Source organism: Lepisma saccharinum, chromosome 16, assembly GCF_977018435.1.
Source record: "Lepisma saccharinum chromosome 16, izLepSacc3.1, whole genome shotgun sequence".
NCBI lineage: Eukaryota > Metazoa > Arthropoda > Insecta > Zygentoma > Lepismatidae > Lepisma > Lepisma saccharinum.
Window position 1 is genome coordinate 65,303,988 of NC_139244.1, and position 18,145 is coordinate 65,322,132.

At 37.0% G+C, this 18,145-nt stretch overlaps 2 protein-coding genes across 8 annotated transcripts in view; one reads left to right on the top strand and one right to left on the bottom strand.

The window, feature by feature from the left end:
- LOC146000511 (neurobeachin-like protein 1) overlaps positions 1-11,605 on the bottom strand; it is a 723,922-nt gene extending 712,317 nt beyond the window's left edge. For 3 of the 4 annotated variants that reach the window (XM_083138253.1, XM_083138251.1, XM_083138249.1), the window contains exon 1: positions 11,074-11,219. In XM_083138253.1, coding sequence (XP_082994379.1) covers positions 11,074-11,124 — 51 coding nt within the window. In that variant the 5' untranslated portion in view covers positions 11,125-11,219. Of the gene's footprint in view, positions 1-11,073; positions 11,220-11,558 lie in introns of those variants that run through there. The other variant, XM_083138250.1, reaches the window with a different exon arrangement.
- A 54-nt stretch (positions 11,606-11,659) lies between these two features.
- LOC146000520 (uncharacterized) overlaps positions 11,660-18,145 on the top strand; it is a 45,973-nt gene continuing 39,487 nt past the window's right edge. Inside the window, exons 1-2 of one of the 4 annotated variants that reach the window (XM_083138262.1) lie at positions 11,660-12,270; positions 13,181-13,243. In XM_083138262.1, coding sequence (XP_082994388.1) covers positions 13,209-13,243 — 35 coding nt within the window. In that variant the 5' untranslated portion in view covers positions 11,660-12,270; positions 13,181-13,208. The remainder of the gene's footprint in view (positions 12,271-13,180; positions 13,244-18,145) is intronic. The other 3 variants (XM_083138263.1, XM_083138264.1, XM_083138265.1) reach the window with 3 other exon arrangements.

Sequence of the window (18,145 nt, forward strand, 5' to 3'; positions counted from 1 at the left end):
AATGTCCATGTAGGAGATAAATCAGAAGTAAATGAAGTACACACAGCAGAACCTTTAGTTCCAGAACCTAACTTGACTGAAGTTAAAGATGCTATTAAAAGGTTAAAGAATAACAAAGCACCTGGCATTGATTTAATACCAGCTGAGTTAATTAAATATGGTGGAAATTCATTAATATGTCAAATTCATAAATTAATTTGTTTAATATGGAATAAAGAAGAAATCCCTCAACAGTGGAAAGAATCCATAATTGTTCCTGTGTTTAAAAAAGGTGATAAAATGAACTGCAGTAATTACCGTGGAATTTCTCTACTCTCAACAACATACAAAATATTGTCTAACATTCTTTTAACAAGACTAACCCCATATGCTAATGAAATTATAGGTGATTATCAATGTGGATTTAAACGTAACAGATCAACTACAGATCAAATTTTTCACATCAGACAGACACTTGAAAAAAAGTGGGAATATAATCAAAATGTCCATCAGCTATTCATTGATTTCAAAAAAGCATATGATTCGGTCAAAAGAGATAAATTATATAATATATTAGTCGAGTTTGGAATACCTAAGAAGCTTGTTAGTATGATAAAAATATACACCAGTGAAACAGAAAGTAAAATTCGTGTGGGTATTAATATGTCTGACAAATTTACAATTCATGATGGGTTAAAACAAGGAGATGCATTATCCCCATTGCTATTTAATTTTGCCTTAGAATATGCTGTTAGGAAGGTAAAAGAAACTAAAGAAGGACTAAAATTAAATGGTGTGACTCAGTTGTTAGCATATGCAGATGATGTAGACTTACTGGGGGATGATGTGAATACAATTAAGAATAATGCTAAAATATTTTTCAAAACTGCTAAAGAGATAGGTTTGGAAGTTAACAAAGAGAAAACTAAATATATGCTTACAGGCCGAAACCAAGTGTTAGGTAATAATCAAAATCTAATTATTGATAACAACTCGTTTGAACCAGTTTCCAAATTCAAATACTTAGGAGTAATATTAACAAATGAAAATTATATTAAAGAGGAAATAAAAAGTAGGCTTAATTCAGGAAATGCATGTTACTTCTCTCTTCATAAACTTTTGTCTTCTCGTTTAATATCTAAGAAACTAAAAGTTAAAATATACAAAACAGTAATTTTGCCTGTAGTATTATATGGGTGTGAAACTTGGTCCCTTACATTGAAAGAGGAACATAAATTGAGAGTATTTGAAAATAAGATCCTTAGGAAAATATTTGGACCTAAAAGGGATGAGGAGACAGGTGAATGGAGGAGGTTACATAATTTAGAACTACATAATTTATACTCATGTCCAGATATTATTAAAATAATTAAATCAAGAAGACTTAGGTGGGCAGGCCATGTGGCACGAATGGGAGAGGAAAGAGGAGTTTACAGGATTCTTGTTGGGAAACCAGATGGTAAGAGACCTGTAGGAAGGCCAAGACGAAGATGGAGGGACAACATTGAGATGGACCTAAAGGAAATCGGTAGGGATGGAAAAGAGTATATAGATCTTGCTCAAGATAGGGAAAGATGGAAGGCCTGTGTTGCTGCAGCCATGAACCTTCGGGTTTAAGAAGGCTAGAGAGTTAGTTAGTTAGTTAGATTCAAGAGTCTTCCATTTGCAAAATCTGGAAATATATGCTGGTAAACAACCTGATGGACTGTTCAAGATCAGCAATTCTCCGGAATCTGTCGTAGAGCGAATGGTGTCACCAATAACAGGTTCTGGAAGAAACGTCACAGTAGATAATTGGTTCACCAGCATACCACTGGCCAATAAACTATTGAAAGATCATAACCTAACCTAACTTGATACAATCAGGAAAAACAAGAGAGAGATACCACCTGAGGCAACTGAAGGCACAAAAAGAAGAGTGAACAGTAGTATCTTTGCTTTCACCAAAGATATAACGTTAGTTTCCTACTATCCCCAAAAAAATAAGATTGTGCTTGTCGTTTCTACTATGCATCATGACGACAGGATTGATGAAACAACAGGCGATCTTCAAAAACCAGAAATGATCACCACGTACAATTTGTGTAAGTGTGGTGTTGACACAGTGGATCAAATGTGTGCCACGTACGACGTTTCTAGAAACTCTAGACGTTGGCCTTTGACCGTATTTTATGCTGTACTGAATATCAGTGGCATCAATTCTCAGGTTATATTTGTGAGTAACACCAACCAGCAAATACAAAGACGTAAGTTTCTAAAAAAAGTTGGCGTTTGAATTGATCGAAGAACACCGCAACCTTCGGGCTGCTTCCAGCAGCAATCTTCCGAGGGAACTACAACTGAAGCTGAAAAGAAGACATGATACAGAAGAGGACGTTCCAGCTCCAGGTCCAAAGTGTTCTCAAGGACGATGTGTAATCTGTCCACATTCAAAAGATCGAAAGACTAGGTTCACTTGTGCAAAATTTCTATGTTTGGAACACACACTCTCTCTTTGTAAAGAATGTTATGGACAAGCAAACAACGGTGAACCTGACTGAATGTAACTGAACTTTGTGGTCTTTTCTTTTTTAATTTTTGCTTTCAGAAATTATTTGTAACAATAGAAAATGTGAGGTATTTGTAATCAAAAATAAACTACCCAAAATAAAAATAAGTATTGGGGTGCCTCACACCCCACCAGACTAATGATGTATTTTCTTTTCACCAGACTGACCCAGGGTTAATAAAACTGCTTTAGGTAATGCTTTCAACAAAAACAAGCCTTTAAGTAGAAATATTCCACAACAATTATTATTGAAATGGTTTTACACAGTGCTCTACAGTGCTTTCTCTCATAAATATATGTTTCATGATCTACCATTTTCGGTGAATTGTGGTATGGATTCAAGAAAGAGTGCTCATGTCATTGCTAGACCTGGGACTTTTAGGCTCTAAGAAGTGTGCTTTCAGGTTCATAAAATAGGCTTTGAAAATCCTAAAATAGGTTCTAGAAATCTTAAATTACGCTCGGAAAATTCTGAACTAGGTTCTATAAACTTTAAATTGTTCAAAATTCCTGAAAAGTACTTATCGGGTACAATTATTAAAAACAAAATTTCAAAAGAATCGTAAGAAATGTTAATAGGTACATATAGCAATTAAACATTAATTTTCTATCCAAATTTTACTTGTACACATCCTTTTCAAAATTGTCCACTATTGAAATATTAATACTTGTACTATTAGCAAAAGTTACTTGTTGATATGAAAAATGAATTATGTGTAATTTGCTGCTCAATACATAATAATATTTTCCATTATGTCCACAAAGATTACCTGTAGGAAACATCGTATATGCAGAAAATAATCTGTCGACAAAAACACTAGTCTCCGATGCATTTTGAATCTCAGAACATTACTTCACAAGGCACGAATGCCTCAAAGCAATGAACTGACACATTAAATGAGGAAGACCACATGGATCAGAAGTTTGCACTTTGGACGTGCTAGCAAAAGTGGAGCTTTTTTCGAACTTTGAAAAAAACATCATGGACTTGGAGGGTGGGAAATTGACAGTGTGTTTGTTACATACAAGTTAGTCATCAATTTTTTTGTCGCCAAACAGGGTAAATATCTCTGTGTGATATACAAATCCCGTAAAATCTCCAAAAAGGTTTGATTTAGGTGGAAAAAGCTGATGGATAGGTTTTAACAAGCAAAATAGGTTATTTTAGATACTTTAAAACTTCATCAGTTGTTGAAGATGGCGGCAAATAGTAGAAGATGTGATAATCGTCATCCCGTTTTTCGAGAATTTTCAGTGTTGTTTCTGAGTTTGTCTTTAATCCTGGTGTGCTCATGCCTCCGTTATAGTGTTTCCTCCCCGATGTCAAAGGATTGTCACGATCTATTGCAATGGAGATGTGCTGAGAGAGAATTTTCATTTTCGGCACTTGCGGCAACAGGTATGCATATATCCGCCATGGCTTCACCCAGGAGCAGGGAGCAGCGCTCAGCAGTAAGGGGACCCCAGCCCGGTACTTTTACTATGCATGGCTTTAATCTGTGGGGACATACAAGTGAATCCGGAACCTGTGAAAACGTTGGCAAACTTCTCTGTGTATTACCAAAATGCACAGAGCATAAAGAACAAGCTGACTGTGCTGCTTTTGCATGTGAATTAATGACATACGATTGCTTGATATTTATTTATGATTTTAACATATATAGATGGCGGTGATGGTGTAATGATGTGTTAGCACAAAATGGCCCAGTAAAGTATGCAATGACCTAATGCGGAACTGTGAATTACTGTGGGTCGTGGTTTCAGTATCCAATGCAAATAATCTTCTCCTTGGTTCGTACTATAGACCGAATAAAAATAGTCCACTGTACCTTCTCGAAGAATGTCGAGATTCGTTAGTTGCAGCAATTACCATGGGGGACATTACACTTTTCGGAGACTTCAACCTATCTATTGAGTGCGACCTTGGTCAAGGAATCGCGAAGTGTGCAAATGACTTATGGTTTATTGAAACTTTCATTTCTGGTTTAAAGCTAAGGCAGCATAATTTATTCAACACCAGGAAGGGCAGTAATCTAGATTATGTTGTGTCCACATTGAACAATATACACATTACGCCGCGTAAGAACCTCCTCAGTTCTGACCACGATAGTTTCCATCACTCCATTTACTAAAAGAGGTCATCGCCCCTCGATCCAGAAGAAGCGCCACCTGTGGAACCGAGCACTGTGGGAGGAGATAAGACGTACCCTCGACTGCTTCCCCTGGGGGCTTTTGGAAGATGGGACAGTCGACGACACAGGTGAGCTATTTACAGCTGCCATTCATGCAATGGTGAACGACCTTGTCTCTTTTGAAAGAATAGCATCTTGCCGATTTCCAAGTTGGTTCAACTCAGAAGTGCGCGATGTACTGGCTAACAAGAATCGAGCCTGGCAAGTTTGGAAGGACTTCCCGAGTAAACACACTTACAATACTTTCGCTGTTCTTCGACGGCACTCAAAGTACCTACTCCGAAACAAATACAAAGAATACATAAACAATATCAATGCAACAATCCAGGAAAATCCAAAGAACTTCTTCAGTCTAATATACTTGAGAAGAAACAACAGCAGAATTCCGCTTGAAATTACACACAATAGTAAAAGTGTGAAAGGTGACCAAAGGGCTGAACTCTTAAATGTTTATTTTCACAGTAACTTCTGTCCGCCTGCCCCCTTGCAACATTGCTAAACGTTAGATCAGTCTGTTCTTCCTCTCTAACAAAGCTTGCCACTACAACCAGCTCACCATGCCCTAGCACCAGACAATATCAACACAATGTTCCTGAAGAAAACTGGGGAATCCCTTTCTTATCCCCTCTGCATTCTTCTGAATAGATGTTTCTCGGAGGGTGTCTTTCCTCACACTTGGAAGCAAGCTAACATCACTCCCATTCACAAAAATGGCAACAAAAACCTTGTTTCTTCCTATGACCAATCTCATTACTCTCTCCTCTGTCCAGCATTGTGAAAAAATCATCAAAGACAAGCTATATAAATTTGTTTCTCCGTACCTAAGCTCAAATGAACATGGTTTTCTTTCTGGTAGTTCCTGTCTTACGAACCTGTCTGTTTTTCTCTCACATGCTATGAAATGTACTTCAAACAATTCACAAATGGACACTATATACCTTGATCTAGCCAAAGCTTTCGATACTGTCAGTCATCGTCTTTTGATTCACAAATTATGCAATAGATTCAACATTCATGGTAACTTTCTTAACTTGCTCACAGATTACCTTAGCGATCGCCAACAACGTGTAGTCCTTCCAGGAACTCTATCTAACTTTCTTCCCGTCCTTTCTGGAGTACCACAAGGCAGTGTTCTAAGACCCCTCTTGTTCATATTATTTGTCGATGACGTTACCAACCATCTCACAGCTGCCTCTAGTAATTACCTTCTTTTCGCAGATGACTGTAAGATTTTCAGAGAAATCACCACTTCCAACGATACTCATCTTCTCCAGAATGACATAAAAACGTTTTTTTCATGGTGCCTGACATGGAAACTTACACTAAATCTTGAAAAATGTACTACTCTCACCATCTCTCTAAAAAAAGAACCTGTTAAAGTCATCTTACTCCATCTCTGGCAATAACATCAAAGCAGTATCCTCTCATAGAGACCTAGGCCTGTTTTCTCACTCACATTTGAAGAACATATTACAGGTACGACAAAAAAGGCTATGCGTCTCTTAGGTTTACTGTATCGTTTCACCGAAATTACTGACATCTCAGCCCTCACCTAGTACTTCAAATCATTCATTTCCCCAATAATAGAATACTGCTCTCCTGTCTGGACCATGGCATGTCCCACTCAGCTCTCCAGAATCGATTCTGTTCTAAACTTTTTCCTTGCTATAGTTCGTTACAGGGTTCCCTCATTACGCAATTTTTCAACACCACATCTCCTGTCCTTTCTAAACTTACAGACTCCCTATCAGCGCCACTTACTGAATGATTTTAGGTCAATGGCAAAATCCGTTGCAACACGCTCCTCCAGGAATTGCACTTTCGAATGCCTATGCATGCAACACAAATCTATTTTACACAAAAAAGCCTAGACTAGAAATTCAAAAAAGATCGCTCTTCCACAGACTTTTCACTCAATATAACGACCTCCCATCAAGTTCTGATGTATTTTCCACAGAGTACGCCTTTCGGTCAACCATCAGAACATATGTTGCTAAATAATATTTAATTGTGCTACGAGGGTGGTTTGAAAAGTTCTCGGAATCCCCACCAGATGTCAGTGCTAGGACAACGAGGTTCCCGCATAGTAATAGGCCATCCTTTATTAATAAACACGTGGCGCGTCAGTGTTCTGGGTAGAGATCTGTGGTGCGGACGTCACTTTGAAGTTGTTCCCGTGCAGTGCTTTGTGAAGATGGAAAAAAATCGAGATTCGAGCAGTGATTAAGTACTTCGTAAAGAAAGGTATGAAAGCAAAGGAAATTCATGCCGATTTTCTGAACACACTGGGGGACTCTGCTCCTTCATATTCAACTGTTGCAAAGTGGACAAACAAGTTTAAATTTGGTCGGGACAGCTTAGAAGATGATCCACGTAGTGGTCGCCCAAAATGTGCTACTACCCCAGAAATTATTGAAAAAGTGCATAAATTGGTCATGGAGGATCGCCGACTGAAAGTGCGTGAAATTGCTGAAGCTATAGGAATATCATCCGAACGGGCGTATCACATTTTAACAGTTGAATTGGATATGAGAAAATTATCTGCAAGATGCTTTAACACAGGACCATAAACGCATCAGAGTGGACATTTCCGAACAATGTTTGACTCGTTTTAAGAGAAACCAAACAGATATTTTACACCGGTTTGTGACAACAGATGAAACGTGGGTCCACTACTATACCCCAGAGACAAAACAACAGTCAAAAAAGTGGAAACATGTTGATTCACCACCACCAAAGAAAGCAAAGGCAATACGGTCGGCCGGAAAGGTAATGGCGTCAGTGTTTTGGGATGCGAAAGGGATTCTGTTGATCGATTATCTTCCCACTGGTCAAAGAACTACGGGACAATACTACGCTAATCTCCTCGACCAACTAAAGCATAAGATACGGGAAAAGAGGCCAGGTTTGGCAAGAAAGAAAATCATCTTGCATCAGGACAATGCGAGCCCTCACACAAGTGTCATTGCTATGGCAAAAATTCATGAACTTGGTTACGAATTGTTGCCACATCCGCCTTATTCACCTGATTTGGCTCCCTCAGACTTCCATCTTTTCCCCAAACTCAAAAGTTTCCTCGGTGGACAGAGATTCTCTTCAAAGGAAGAACTAATAGCCGAAGTTGACACGTATTTCACAGGCCTGGAGGAATCTAATTTTCGAGATGGGATCAAGGCATTGGAACATTGCCGGACCAAGTGCATTCGTGTACAGGGAGACTACATTGAAAAATAAAAAAAAATCACTGTTGTAAGTCGTTTCTTTCTATTCCATTCCGAGAACTTTTCAAACCACCCTCGTATCTTGACTTATTTTGTTATTTTTATTTTTATTCCTTTTTGTTGTTTTGATTGTTACCGATTTCAGTGTAAAATGGCTACGTGCTGTATCTGAAATTTTCTCAATAAATAAATGAAACGCAGAGGTAACTTCGTGTTTCTCATTGTCATGTAAAAGGGAAAAATAGGCAGTACCCTTGACCCTCTGTAACTCCTCAAGAAAATTAATTATTTTGCACGGTTTATGAAGGTTAAGTTGTTCATGACTGTTTACAGTTGTTATTAGGTCAAGGAGATAGTTATTGTGAAGTAAAGTAAATCTCTTAGCTTAGCAGGAAGCAGAAGTGTATATAGCACCCAACACGACATTCCACAACAGCAGCAGAAGAGACATTGCCCACCATTTCATTAATAAAAAATATATGAAGGATTGAAAACTTATGAAACCAAAATAGAAGTAAAATTATCATTAGGAGTGTAAGATTTATTGGTGTTTATAACTTTAAGTCATTATGTTTGGAGCTGGTAGCAATTCTTGTTGTGTTTGATGGTGTTATCTTTTGCAAGTGTTCTTTCACTATTTGAGTGTGCATACAACCACGTTTTTACTAATAAAAAGTGGAGAAAGTACTCCAAAATGGCAGGATTTTACTTACACAGACCATAATTTGGGATGAAATATCTCTGTTGAGTTTCCCACAAGCTGGAAACAATTTTATATTACGTAAATCATTGAAATCTGTAGATTAAAAATAAAATCAACATACGCAAATAGGATTCTAACCTAAAAAAAGAGGTCTAGTTATTACAGAAAAATATATTGGATCATTCTGTCCCCTTGCCAGTACGGTACTTATTTGTGTGAGACTACTTTATAAACTTGTTTCCATTAAATCGAATTGTTATAAAAAAATATAAAAAAACTGAATACAAAATTAAACATGTATTTGTAACTCTACTCCATGGAACAGCATTTTACAAAACATTTTAAGAAAAAGAAACAAGGGCAGTCATTCAACTGAGGTCAGTAATTCAACTAAATTTTGTGAGGGAAAGACATGACGTAACCCCCAGTAAGTGTTTCAAAGTACGCTATCGCCATAATGTGTGTTACAGAATCGAAATAACGAATAACAGTAAGTACTCGTAAACGTAAGAAATAGTAATGGTACTATTATAGTATAAGGGAAACAACTATAAATCATATATTTCGCACTTTTTTACATTGCTAACATACTATTTCTGCATTGCGAAACATTTCCTAGGGTGAAATAATGAATTTATAACGAAAATAATGTATATTTCTTACATTAACGAGTACTTACTGTTGTTCCTTATTTCCCACAAACCATCCACGGGTAGCCCCCAAAACCATTGATGTTAGCCCAAAAATTCATGATAGCCTCACGAACCATCACAGGGACAAGGTATGCCTACTAGGTTAGGTTCCACTAGCACTCCTTTCGTTCAATTTAGAATATACGGACAACATCGGCTTGTAGCAGAAGCAATATCCGTATTGTGCTCTAGTGCAGAAAGCAAATGGCGGCAGCAGCAATAGTGAATCAGAAATAGATTTTCGTAGAAAACCACATGCATTCGCATTAAAATGGATCAAAACTACATTCCCGAACATCAACAACGCTACAGAAAATGATTTGCGTAACTACTTTCTCCTCTGTAAATTTGAAGAAATCCATCTCCGGTATAGTAAAGTGTTACCCAGAAAGCAAATGGCGGCAGCAGAAACAGCGTGTCGGACAGAAATTTTCACAGAAAAAGACGTTTTCGCATTAAAATGGATCAAAACTAGATTCACAAACTTCCACAACGCTACAGAAAATGATTTCCGTAAGTACTTTCTCCTGTAAATTTGAAGAAATCCGTTTACCCTTATACTATAATGTTACCATAGATATTATTTTCGTTAGAAATTCATTATTAAACATAAAGAAATGTTCCGCAATGCAGAATAGTACCTTCGCAATGTAAAAAAGTGCGAAATATACCAATAAATGATTTATAGGTGTTTCACCTATACTAAAGTAGTCCAAAGGCAACTACACTTGATCAATAAATTTAGGGCAGGGATAGTTCTTTTCTTATGAATGCTGCCAGGCATTTGTAATAGGATCTTATTTATTTTCTGATTCTACAAGAATATCAGAAAAGCTAAAAGTTGTACGTGTGCTATTGTTTCACAATCTATGGGTACTTGTCAGAAATGGCATGAGTTTACAATACCGGACCACTCTCCAATTTCTATAAAATTTTGTCTACTTACTAATTTCGGTGTCCTGATGACGTATCTGTAGTTCATATTTGGCGGTCACTTGTTAAAATTGTACATTTACGTGTAGAACTTGTAAAATAACCTTGCGATTTACCACGGTGATTGTCCATACACAGCAATTCGGAACCACCTTTCTTTCGCAATTCGTTAATGGTCTTTCTTTACGCACAACAATCTTGCTGACGTCAGACGAGGAATGCCTACGAGGTTAGGTTAGGCCTGTTAGGTTAGGTTTCGTTAGCATAAATACAAAGAAAAATTAATGTTTTAGCTAAGAGAACTATACCTTGTCTTGCCTGTTGATTTCTTCATGTTGGAAAAATGGCGTCTTCCGTGGAGCTATTGTTCTTATGGTAGGGTAACGTAACGTTAAGAAAACATAGTTTATTTCGTTTTTTTCTCGATTTCCATACTTGACCGCCAATTATTACATGCAGATTCGTGATTAGGAGTTCACAATTAGTGAGTAGGCGAAATTTCATAGAAATTGGAGAGTGGTCCGGTATTGTAAACTCGTTCCGAAATTGTTAAATCTCATCGAGTGCATGTACATAATTTTACACTTAATAATAGACAAGAGCAGAGGAAAAATACCGGGGCTCCGCAGTCCCAAGCTTGAGTAAAAAGCATTTCCATTTCTCGAAAGTTGGGGAATCTGTAGTCTGAAATAATAAAATTCAAGTACAAAGGGGCATTTACAAATCGTCATTCGAGATCTGATTAGGCGACCTATCACATAATGGGACAAAAATATTTTTTTCTGTTTGTGCAGGAAACCTTTACCTTCGTAGCATATTGAATCCACAAGTGGTAGACATCCTTTCCTGTTTCCATATCTATTGTCGCAATGTTTCATTATTTTTATCAGAAAGGACAATCTCAGAATTGAAGGGAACTCAACACATTCATAACAAACCAACACAGCTGAGTCCAATGTTGCCAGAATATCGATATCTGCACATAAAGTCGAGCATAAGTTATTTTATGCTCAGTTCCTTGACTGTTCGTCCACCCAGCATCATGTGGTGTTGTGTTAATTTAATTTTGTTACTAATCAATCTCCTTGAAAGTATATTTTCTCTACGACTCAAGTATTATATACTTGCCACGAATACGGTGAACAGAACATGTAATAACTTGTTCCAGAATACATTCAATTCACATACATAAACAAGTATGTAATCATATAAATCATTTCTAATATTTCAATAAATTTGTATAATTTCACTCATTTTCACATTTTGTAACTTTTATTAGAATATCCCGACCTCACCCTCCGCCCTTGGAAAACTTGGTAAAACCATAGAATGGTAAAACGACGTCTGCTCAGGGATGAACGAAATAGAATTCCTTTATAGATAGACGAAAGGTGCCTCCGCCATGATATTTGCGCCTTATATTGGGCGCCGCGCCGTGTAGTGATATTTTGAGTTTTAGCAAGTGATTAGTCTTAGGTTCGGAATAATGTAATTTTCGGATACTTATGACTTTCTACATAATCTGAAAACTTTACTAAACACATTTTTATTATCGAATTAAGCGAGCTTAGGATGACCAAAGGAAGAGAGAGATTCTTTTCGGGACCCAACAAGAGTATCGCCACCACCGGAAAAGTTTGACAATTCTTCTGCCTGTTTTCTATCCATATGTTGTTCTATTTGGTTTGTTGAAGTGAAAGTGACTATCAGAAATACATTCCTCATTTTTTTGTATGTTTATGTATTGATGTCACGAGTGTCTGTCTTCAGCTTTTCCCTATGTTATTTTTGGTAATATTTCTGATACCAATAATGTTATAAGGATATTGGAACATTGGTACTAATTTACTATTCCACAAACAGATTTCTTCATTTTTACACAAGAAACTACTTACGGTAATAAGGTCCTGTAGCATTGTCTAACATCTGGAAGGTGTTTTCTGTCATGTGGAAATTCATGTTTTTTGTTGAAAATTAATTCTTCGACGGACAATAGCCTTCGGTGCGTATACCTTCGTTAATTTTATGGAGCAATTGAAGGTGACGGGAGTATTCTCCGATTTATTTACTAACCAATAAGTTTTCCGGATGAAGTATCAGAGGTTGTGATGTCCCGGTCACTGAAATTTGGATATTACGTATGTAAGGTGTAATATATTGCTTTTCATAAAGGCGATATATCTAACGTAACCTAACCTAACGTTACGTGAAATTTTCAAGTTACAGACGTGACCGGGAAAATCTGTCAGATTCGTGTTCAGGAGGCCTCATGTAGAAAGTATACAAAATTTCAAACAAATCGGGGAACACTCCCGTCATCTTCAATGTAGCCAATTTTATTTTTATGGTACTTCATTTTGAACAATTTTGTTGTAGTATTATGGCTTCATAAGTGTCTGTGTATGGATTTTTTTGTTTAATTCCAAATTTTGGAGCGATTTTACAATACAGGGAATTTCTCCATTTTGTTTGAAATTCGGCATACTCACTAATTTTGGCCCCCTAATCACGAATCTGCAGTCAAAATTTGGCGCTCACACGTGGAAATAGCAAAATAATCGAAATTAAGTTCTTATTTCCACACCCTCGATTTCCGAATTTCCCGCCGGTTCCGGGCTCCGCCCCTGGGGTAATCGACCTACCGCCCCCAACCGCTATCGCGGCCCCGCCTATATCTATAGACTCCCTGTTAAGGGCATGTTAGAAGGTGGCCGGATTCACCTGCCCCCAAATAAGCGCCAAATTTATACGCGAGCGCCAAATTTTAAGTGCAGATTCGTGATTAGGAGACCCAAATTAGTAAGTAACCGAAAATTCAAACAAATTGGAGAAATTCCCTGTATTGTTAAATTATACCCAAATTTTAGTTGCTAGGGTGTTTTAGTGAAGGTGATTCAATTTTGTATTCACAGTAGCAAGACCACAAACCGATAACAGCTGATGTTGAGGAGATTAGCCTTTCAGAACAATTTCAGGTAACTATCTGATATCGCCCGAACGGATTTCTTCAAATTTACAGGAGAAACTACTTACTGAAATCACTTTCTGTATCATTGTCGAGGTTCTTCGAGGTATTTTCTTTCGCGGAAACTAAAAACTTCACCATAGAATGCTGCAGAACAATAAATAATCAGTTGTTACGTAAGGAACTTGCATCTTCTGTAACATTAGGCCATTGTTTGCATTATGTACGTGCAGATGGCGCGAGCGTCGAAAGTCACTCGGTCTCACCAGTGTTTCCAAACGTGCCTTTTCTTTATGAGAATTTTTAAATTTTTTTTTTTTCAACTGCTTACCTAACCCAACCTAACCTAACCTTGCCGGAAATGGTCCGTGGGGCTATCCATCAATGGTTTTTGGGGCTATCCGTCAATGGTTTATGATGACATAATGAACACGAAAGTAGGTATTTTTTGGTTAAGAAGGTTGAAACACTACATACCCACTCCAAATCGACAAAACACAAGCACGACGATCCATGACTTACCAAGCATAACAAGGAAGACAAATAATGACTCGTGGGGTGTAAGGGGTGATCTTCCACGTAGTACACCCAAATGTCAACCTCACTTCCATGTTAGTACACCCTGGACTGAAGACTAACGAGGCTCTGGCGACTGGCCCTATGGCCAGTATAATTTTGTTTGTATTGTCCTGTTCTTTTGTCCTTATGTGTGCTGAGTGTTCTTTGCAGCCTCAGCTTTTAACGAAAGTCAGAACATTTTAATATTTTATGATTTTAATTAAGCAACGTTAGAGTTGTTATGTGTAAAGATAAGGGGCTGGACCCCGTATAGTTTGATGGGTGCAAAATAGCCTTAGTGCTGACGCACCCAAAATTTAAAAATCAAATCAAATAATGACTCGTAATATGAAAAGTTGACACTATTTTATGGAAAAGGGCATAACTTCACCTTAAAGAATTAAGGAAATAAACGAGTGAGAGGTGTTTGAGCCTTATCGGATAAGTACCCAATTTCACGTAAAGGGTTCGATGGCTGTAAAGAAATCACCCGGAATTTTATTATTTAAAGTTGGCAAGCCTAAGTACACTTTGGACTGCATTCTGCAACTACCGAGGTTCTGGCGCCTGGACCTCTGTTGGGCTCCTCTTGTGTCATCCCGTATGTGTGGGATTATCCCTTCCTCCATCTCATCGTACCATTTATGATAATCTTCGCGGTTTTCTAAAAGTGGCAGGAAAGCAAATGAGCCAAGTGAAAAACAAACCAAATCAATCAAATAACAAGGCACATGTGCAGTGTGAACATAGGGCCCAACATAATTCTGATGTGATATCTGCCATAGTGAAGGTTTGAGTCAATGAAATTAGTAAGGTAGCCTACAAATCAAAAATGACAGTGGCGTTTGCAGTCTGTTAGCGATAGTCTACTTCTAGTATGAACCACATAGAAAATGTCAACCTCCCTCACACTGTAAAATATTAGTAGCTGAAAATAAGATTGACATTAATTCTGAATCTTGAAATCCTTTCCAGAACTTGTATGGGTGATTTTTTTAAAAAATCCGATCATCCTTCACCAGGCTAGTTTCAGAGTAAAATTTTTCTAGTGTTCCTTTAAGTTTTCCCCTTTGGGCAGATTTTAATCTTAAAATATTTGAGAAAATTGTTAACTGTAGGACTTGTCATCTACTCTCTTTCCATGGTGTTCCAATCTTGTCCTCTTCTAACATTCTCCACTATCTGCTCTTTCCACCAACATCTTGGTCTCCCCTTTGGCCTTACTCCTACTCCTTGTGCATTGTAAGCTCTTACTGGGAGTCTTTCTACATCCATCCTCTTCATGTGTCCTAACCCTCCCATCTGTGCCTGATCTATCCTGTCCTGAAGCTTCACCACCCCCACTGTCTGTCAGATCTCATTCCTTATTCTATTCCTTCTAGTCTTCCCCCACATACTGCTTAAAAATGTCATCTCTACTGCCTGCATCTTTCTTTTGTCTCTCTCTCTTGCCATTGTCCAAGTCTCTGCTCCGTATGTAATTATTGGAACATAGTATGTTTTACACATTACCTTCTTGCATTTCACAAGTACATCCCTGTTCCATATTAATCTTCGAACGCTTTGATAGAGTCCACCACCCATTTGTCGTCCTCTACCTCCTCATCTATTCTTCCACGTCTCTCAATTATGCTTCCTAGATATTTGAAGCTCTTCACTATCCCCAACTCTTCCGTGTTCATCTTTATTCTTGGTACATTTCTGGCTCTGTTTGTTGTTGATATTAGCACCTTGTTCTTTTCTGCACTGAATTTCATTCCTGCTATTCTGATTTCCTTCCAACTATCAAGCTGTCTCTGTACTTCTTCAATGTTTCCTCATATTACTAAGCGTCGTCACCTTGTAATGAAGGGGTCCCGGGTTCTATACCTGGTGGAGGCACATAGTGGTTCAGATTCAGCTTTAAACTGTAGGTCGAGTCCCGATTAGCCGTACTGTGCATAAAGTGGACTTAAAACACCTAATCAGTCAACAACAAAAAAAACATATTAATAAGTCATCAGTGAACAACAGCACCTTCATCTCTTCCTTTCCTATCTTCTTCCCCACCTCTTCATTAATTGCATCCATTGTAATCAATAGAGCCCAGAAGTTCAGGCATTTATTTTCGTTAAAATAGGCAGGCAAAAAGGCATTTATAATGTGGAAAATAGGCACTAAAAATGAAAAAAAGGCAAAATAAACAAAAAAAGGCACATTTGGAAGTCGCTTACTTTTATCTATAATTTCTGGCAAAATGTTAAAATCTACATTGGGAAGAGCATTTCAATTTTCACCAAATTCACGCACGTAACCATGTAACTTACCACTTAATGGCACACTAAATTTCGGCATGATGACAAATACACGATCGTTTCCCTCCAAAGTGCAGAACTAAACTAAAGATAGAGAACTTGATTTTGGAATGCATGCAAAGGCCCTTGGGCATCAGTGCTGTTTCTTGTCAATAACGTTCTGACACGGACGCTGGACGTGATGACGTAATTGTGAAGACGTTCTGCAACAGGTTTTCAGCAGTCAATCATGAACAAGGAAATGTTAACGGAAAGGCAATATCCTAACTCAGCATGAAATACTTTTCTCTCACACTTTTCTCCTTCAGCAATGTTGAAACATGCGTGAGTTCAATATTACTTAAATAAGTGAAAATTATTCACATAATGAACGGAAGAAAAATAAATGCCAACAACGTTTTTTGGGAGAAAAATAATTTATATACACACTTTTTTTTAAAAAAAATGGTCCAATTTCATTGAAAAATGCAAAAAAAGGCATTATAATTAAAAATAGGCAGTGGGGTCTCAAATAGGCAAAATGAAAAGGCTTCTAAAACATTCGAAACAACATAAAAAACGTATATCCGGAAAAATTTTATCAATATATCCAGTAGATAAAAAGAGGCATTTTGCCAAACTTCCAGGCTCTAGTAATCAAGCTGTATTGATTTAAACTGATTTAAATCAGGTGATTTTTTTTAAAATTACGGATACTGATTTAAATCAGTTTAAAAAAAATCTAACAATTGTGTACATGAGGATTTGGTAGACATCAGAATCACTTAACACACTCAACAAATATTTCCATACTAGGTTTATGTACATAGTACAAGAAACAAAAAAATGTATATTTACATACCTATATTTTTATTTCCTTTAATCAAACTGTTCAAATATTTTACAGATCCATTTACCAGAAAAAGCCTATAAAAAATGTATATCTACATGTATGGTGGCAAAAACCATACCAGCAATTTTAAGTGTACTTTTTTAAAAATATATAAAAAAATCCGATTTAAATATACAAAAAATATTTTTTTAATAAAAGTTATAATTTTTATACACCTTATTGTAATTATGAAGAGCAGTGGGGAAAGTGTTATTCAATATAATTAGCAGTGGGGAAGCTAAGGCTTAAATACTGGGTAGGCTGAAAAATCTGGTTACCTTATATTTTTTTATACAGCAGGTCCATGCGTCGATTCGTGTTAGTCGCAAGAGTAGCAATTACTCTGTCCTTGAAGCCTTAATCAATAGAAGGTTCTTTAACCAGTTTTTTTTCAATGGCTATTGTACTGAGAGAACTTAATCTTTCATTTTTCATTAAATTACGGAGATATTTTTTTACTCTCTTGAGGGTGCTCATACTTCTTTTGGAGGAATCTGTTGTAACAGGGAATGTCAATTTAGTTTATATCCCCCAAAGCTATTTTGGTCTCAGCCTTTCTATCAAAATTTTTTGTTAAGAAGATTATGACCATTCTTTTTCACCCCCATACAAAATACAGGTATAACAATATAACTTACTTGTATTAGAGCACCCTGTTAGCCAAGGATATTTCTTATACCAAGAAAACTGAAACTTTCTATTTTGTCTTCCTCCATTTGTTACTTTAATATCTAAATGTGGTGTCCATCGCCTATCTTTGTAAGCACATTTGGTTTCATAAGTCCAACTTGAAAATGGTTTCTGTTTTAATTCCTCAAACAATGAAGTCAATGCTCTCCTCTTTCTGGCCTGACTGCCGAGACATCTGGAAGGATCAGCGGAACCAAACGTTCAGATTACATAGTTTAATTCGTTTTAACGAACTTTGATTGTTACAGGGTACAAGAACATTTTAATTTCAACATTTTTTTGGGTAGGCTAAGCCTCATAGGAACTTCGCCACTGATAATTAGTAGTGTATTAAAATGTTATCCAGCAATGGAAAATCATGTAAAGCAATATTTACTATGTTCTGCCAATGACACTTCATTTTTATGCTCTTACCTCTTTTTGTTGTTCCACATCTTCACATTTCTGATGTCTTACCATTCATTTTTGACCAATGCATTTTTTTTTTTTAAATAAAGAC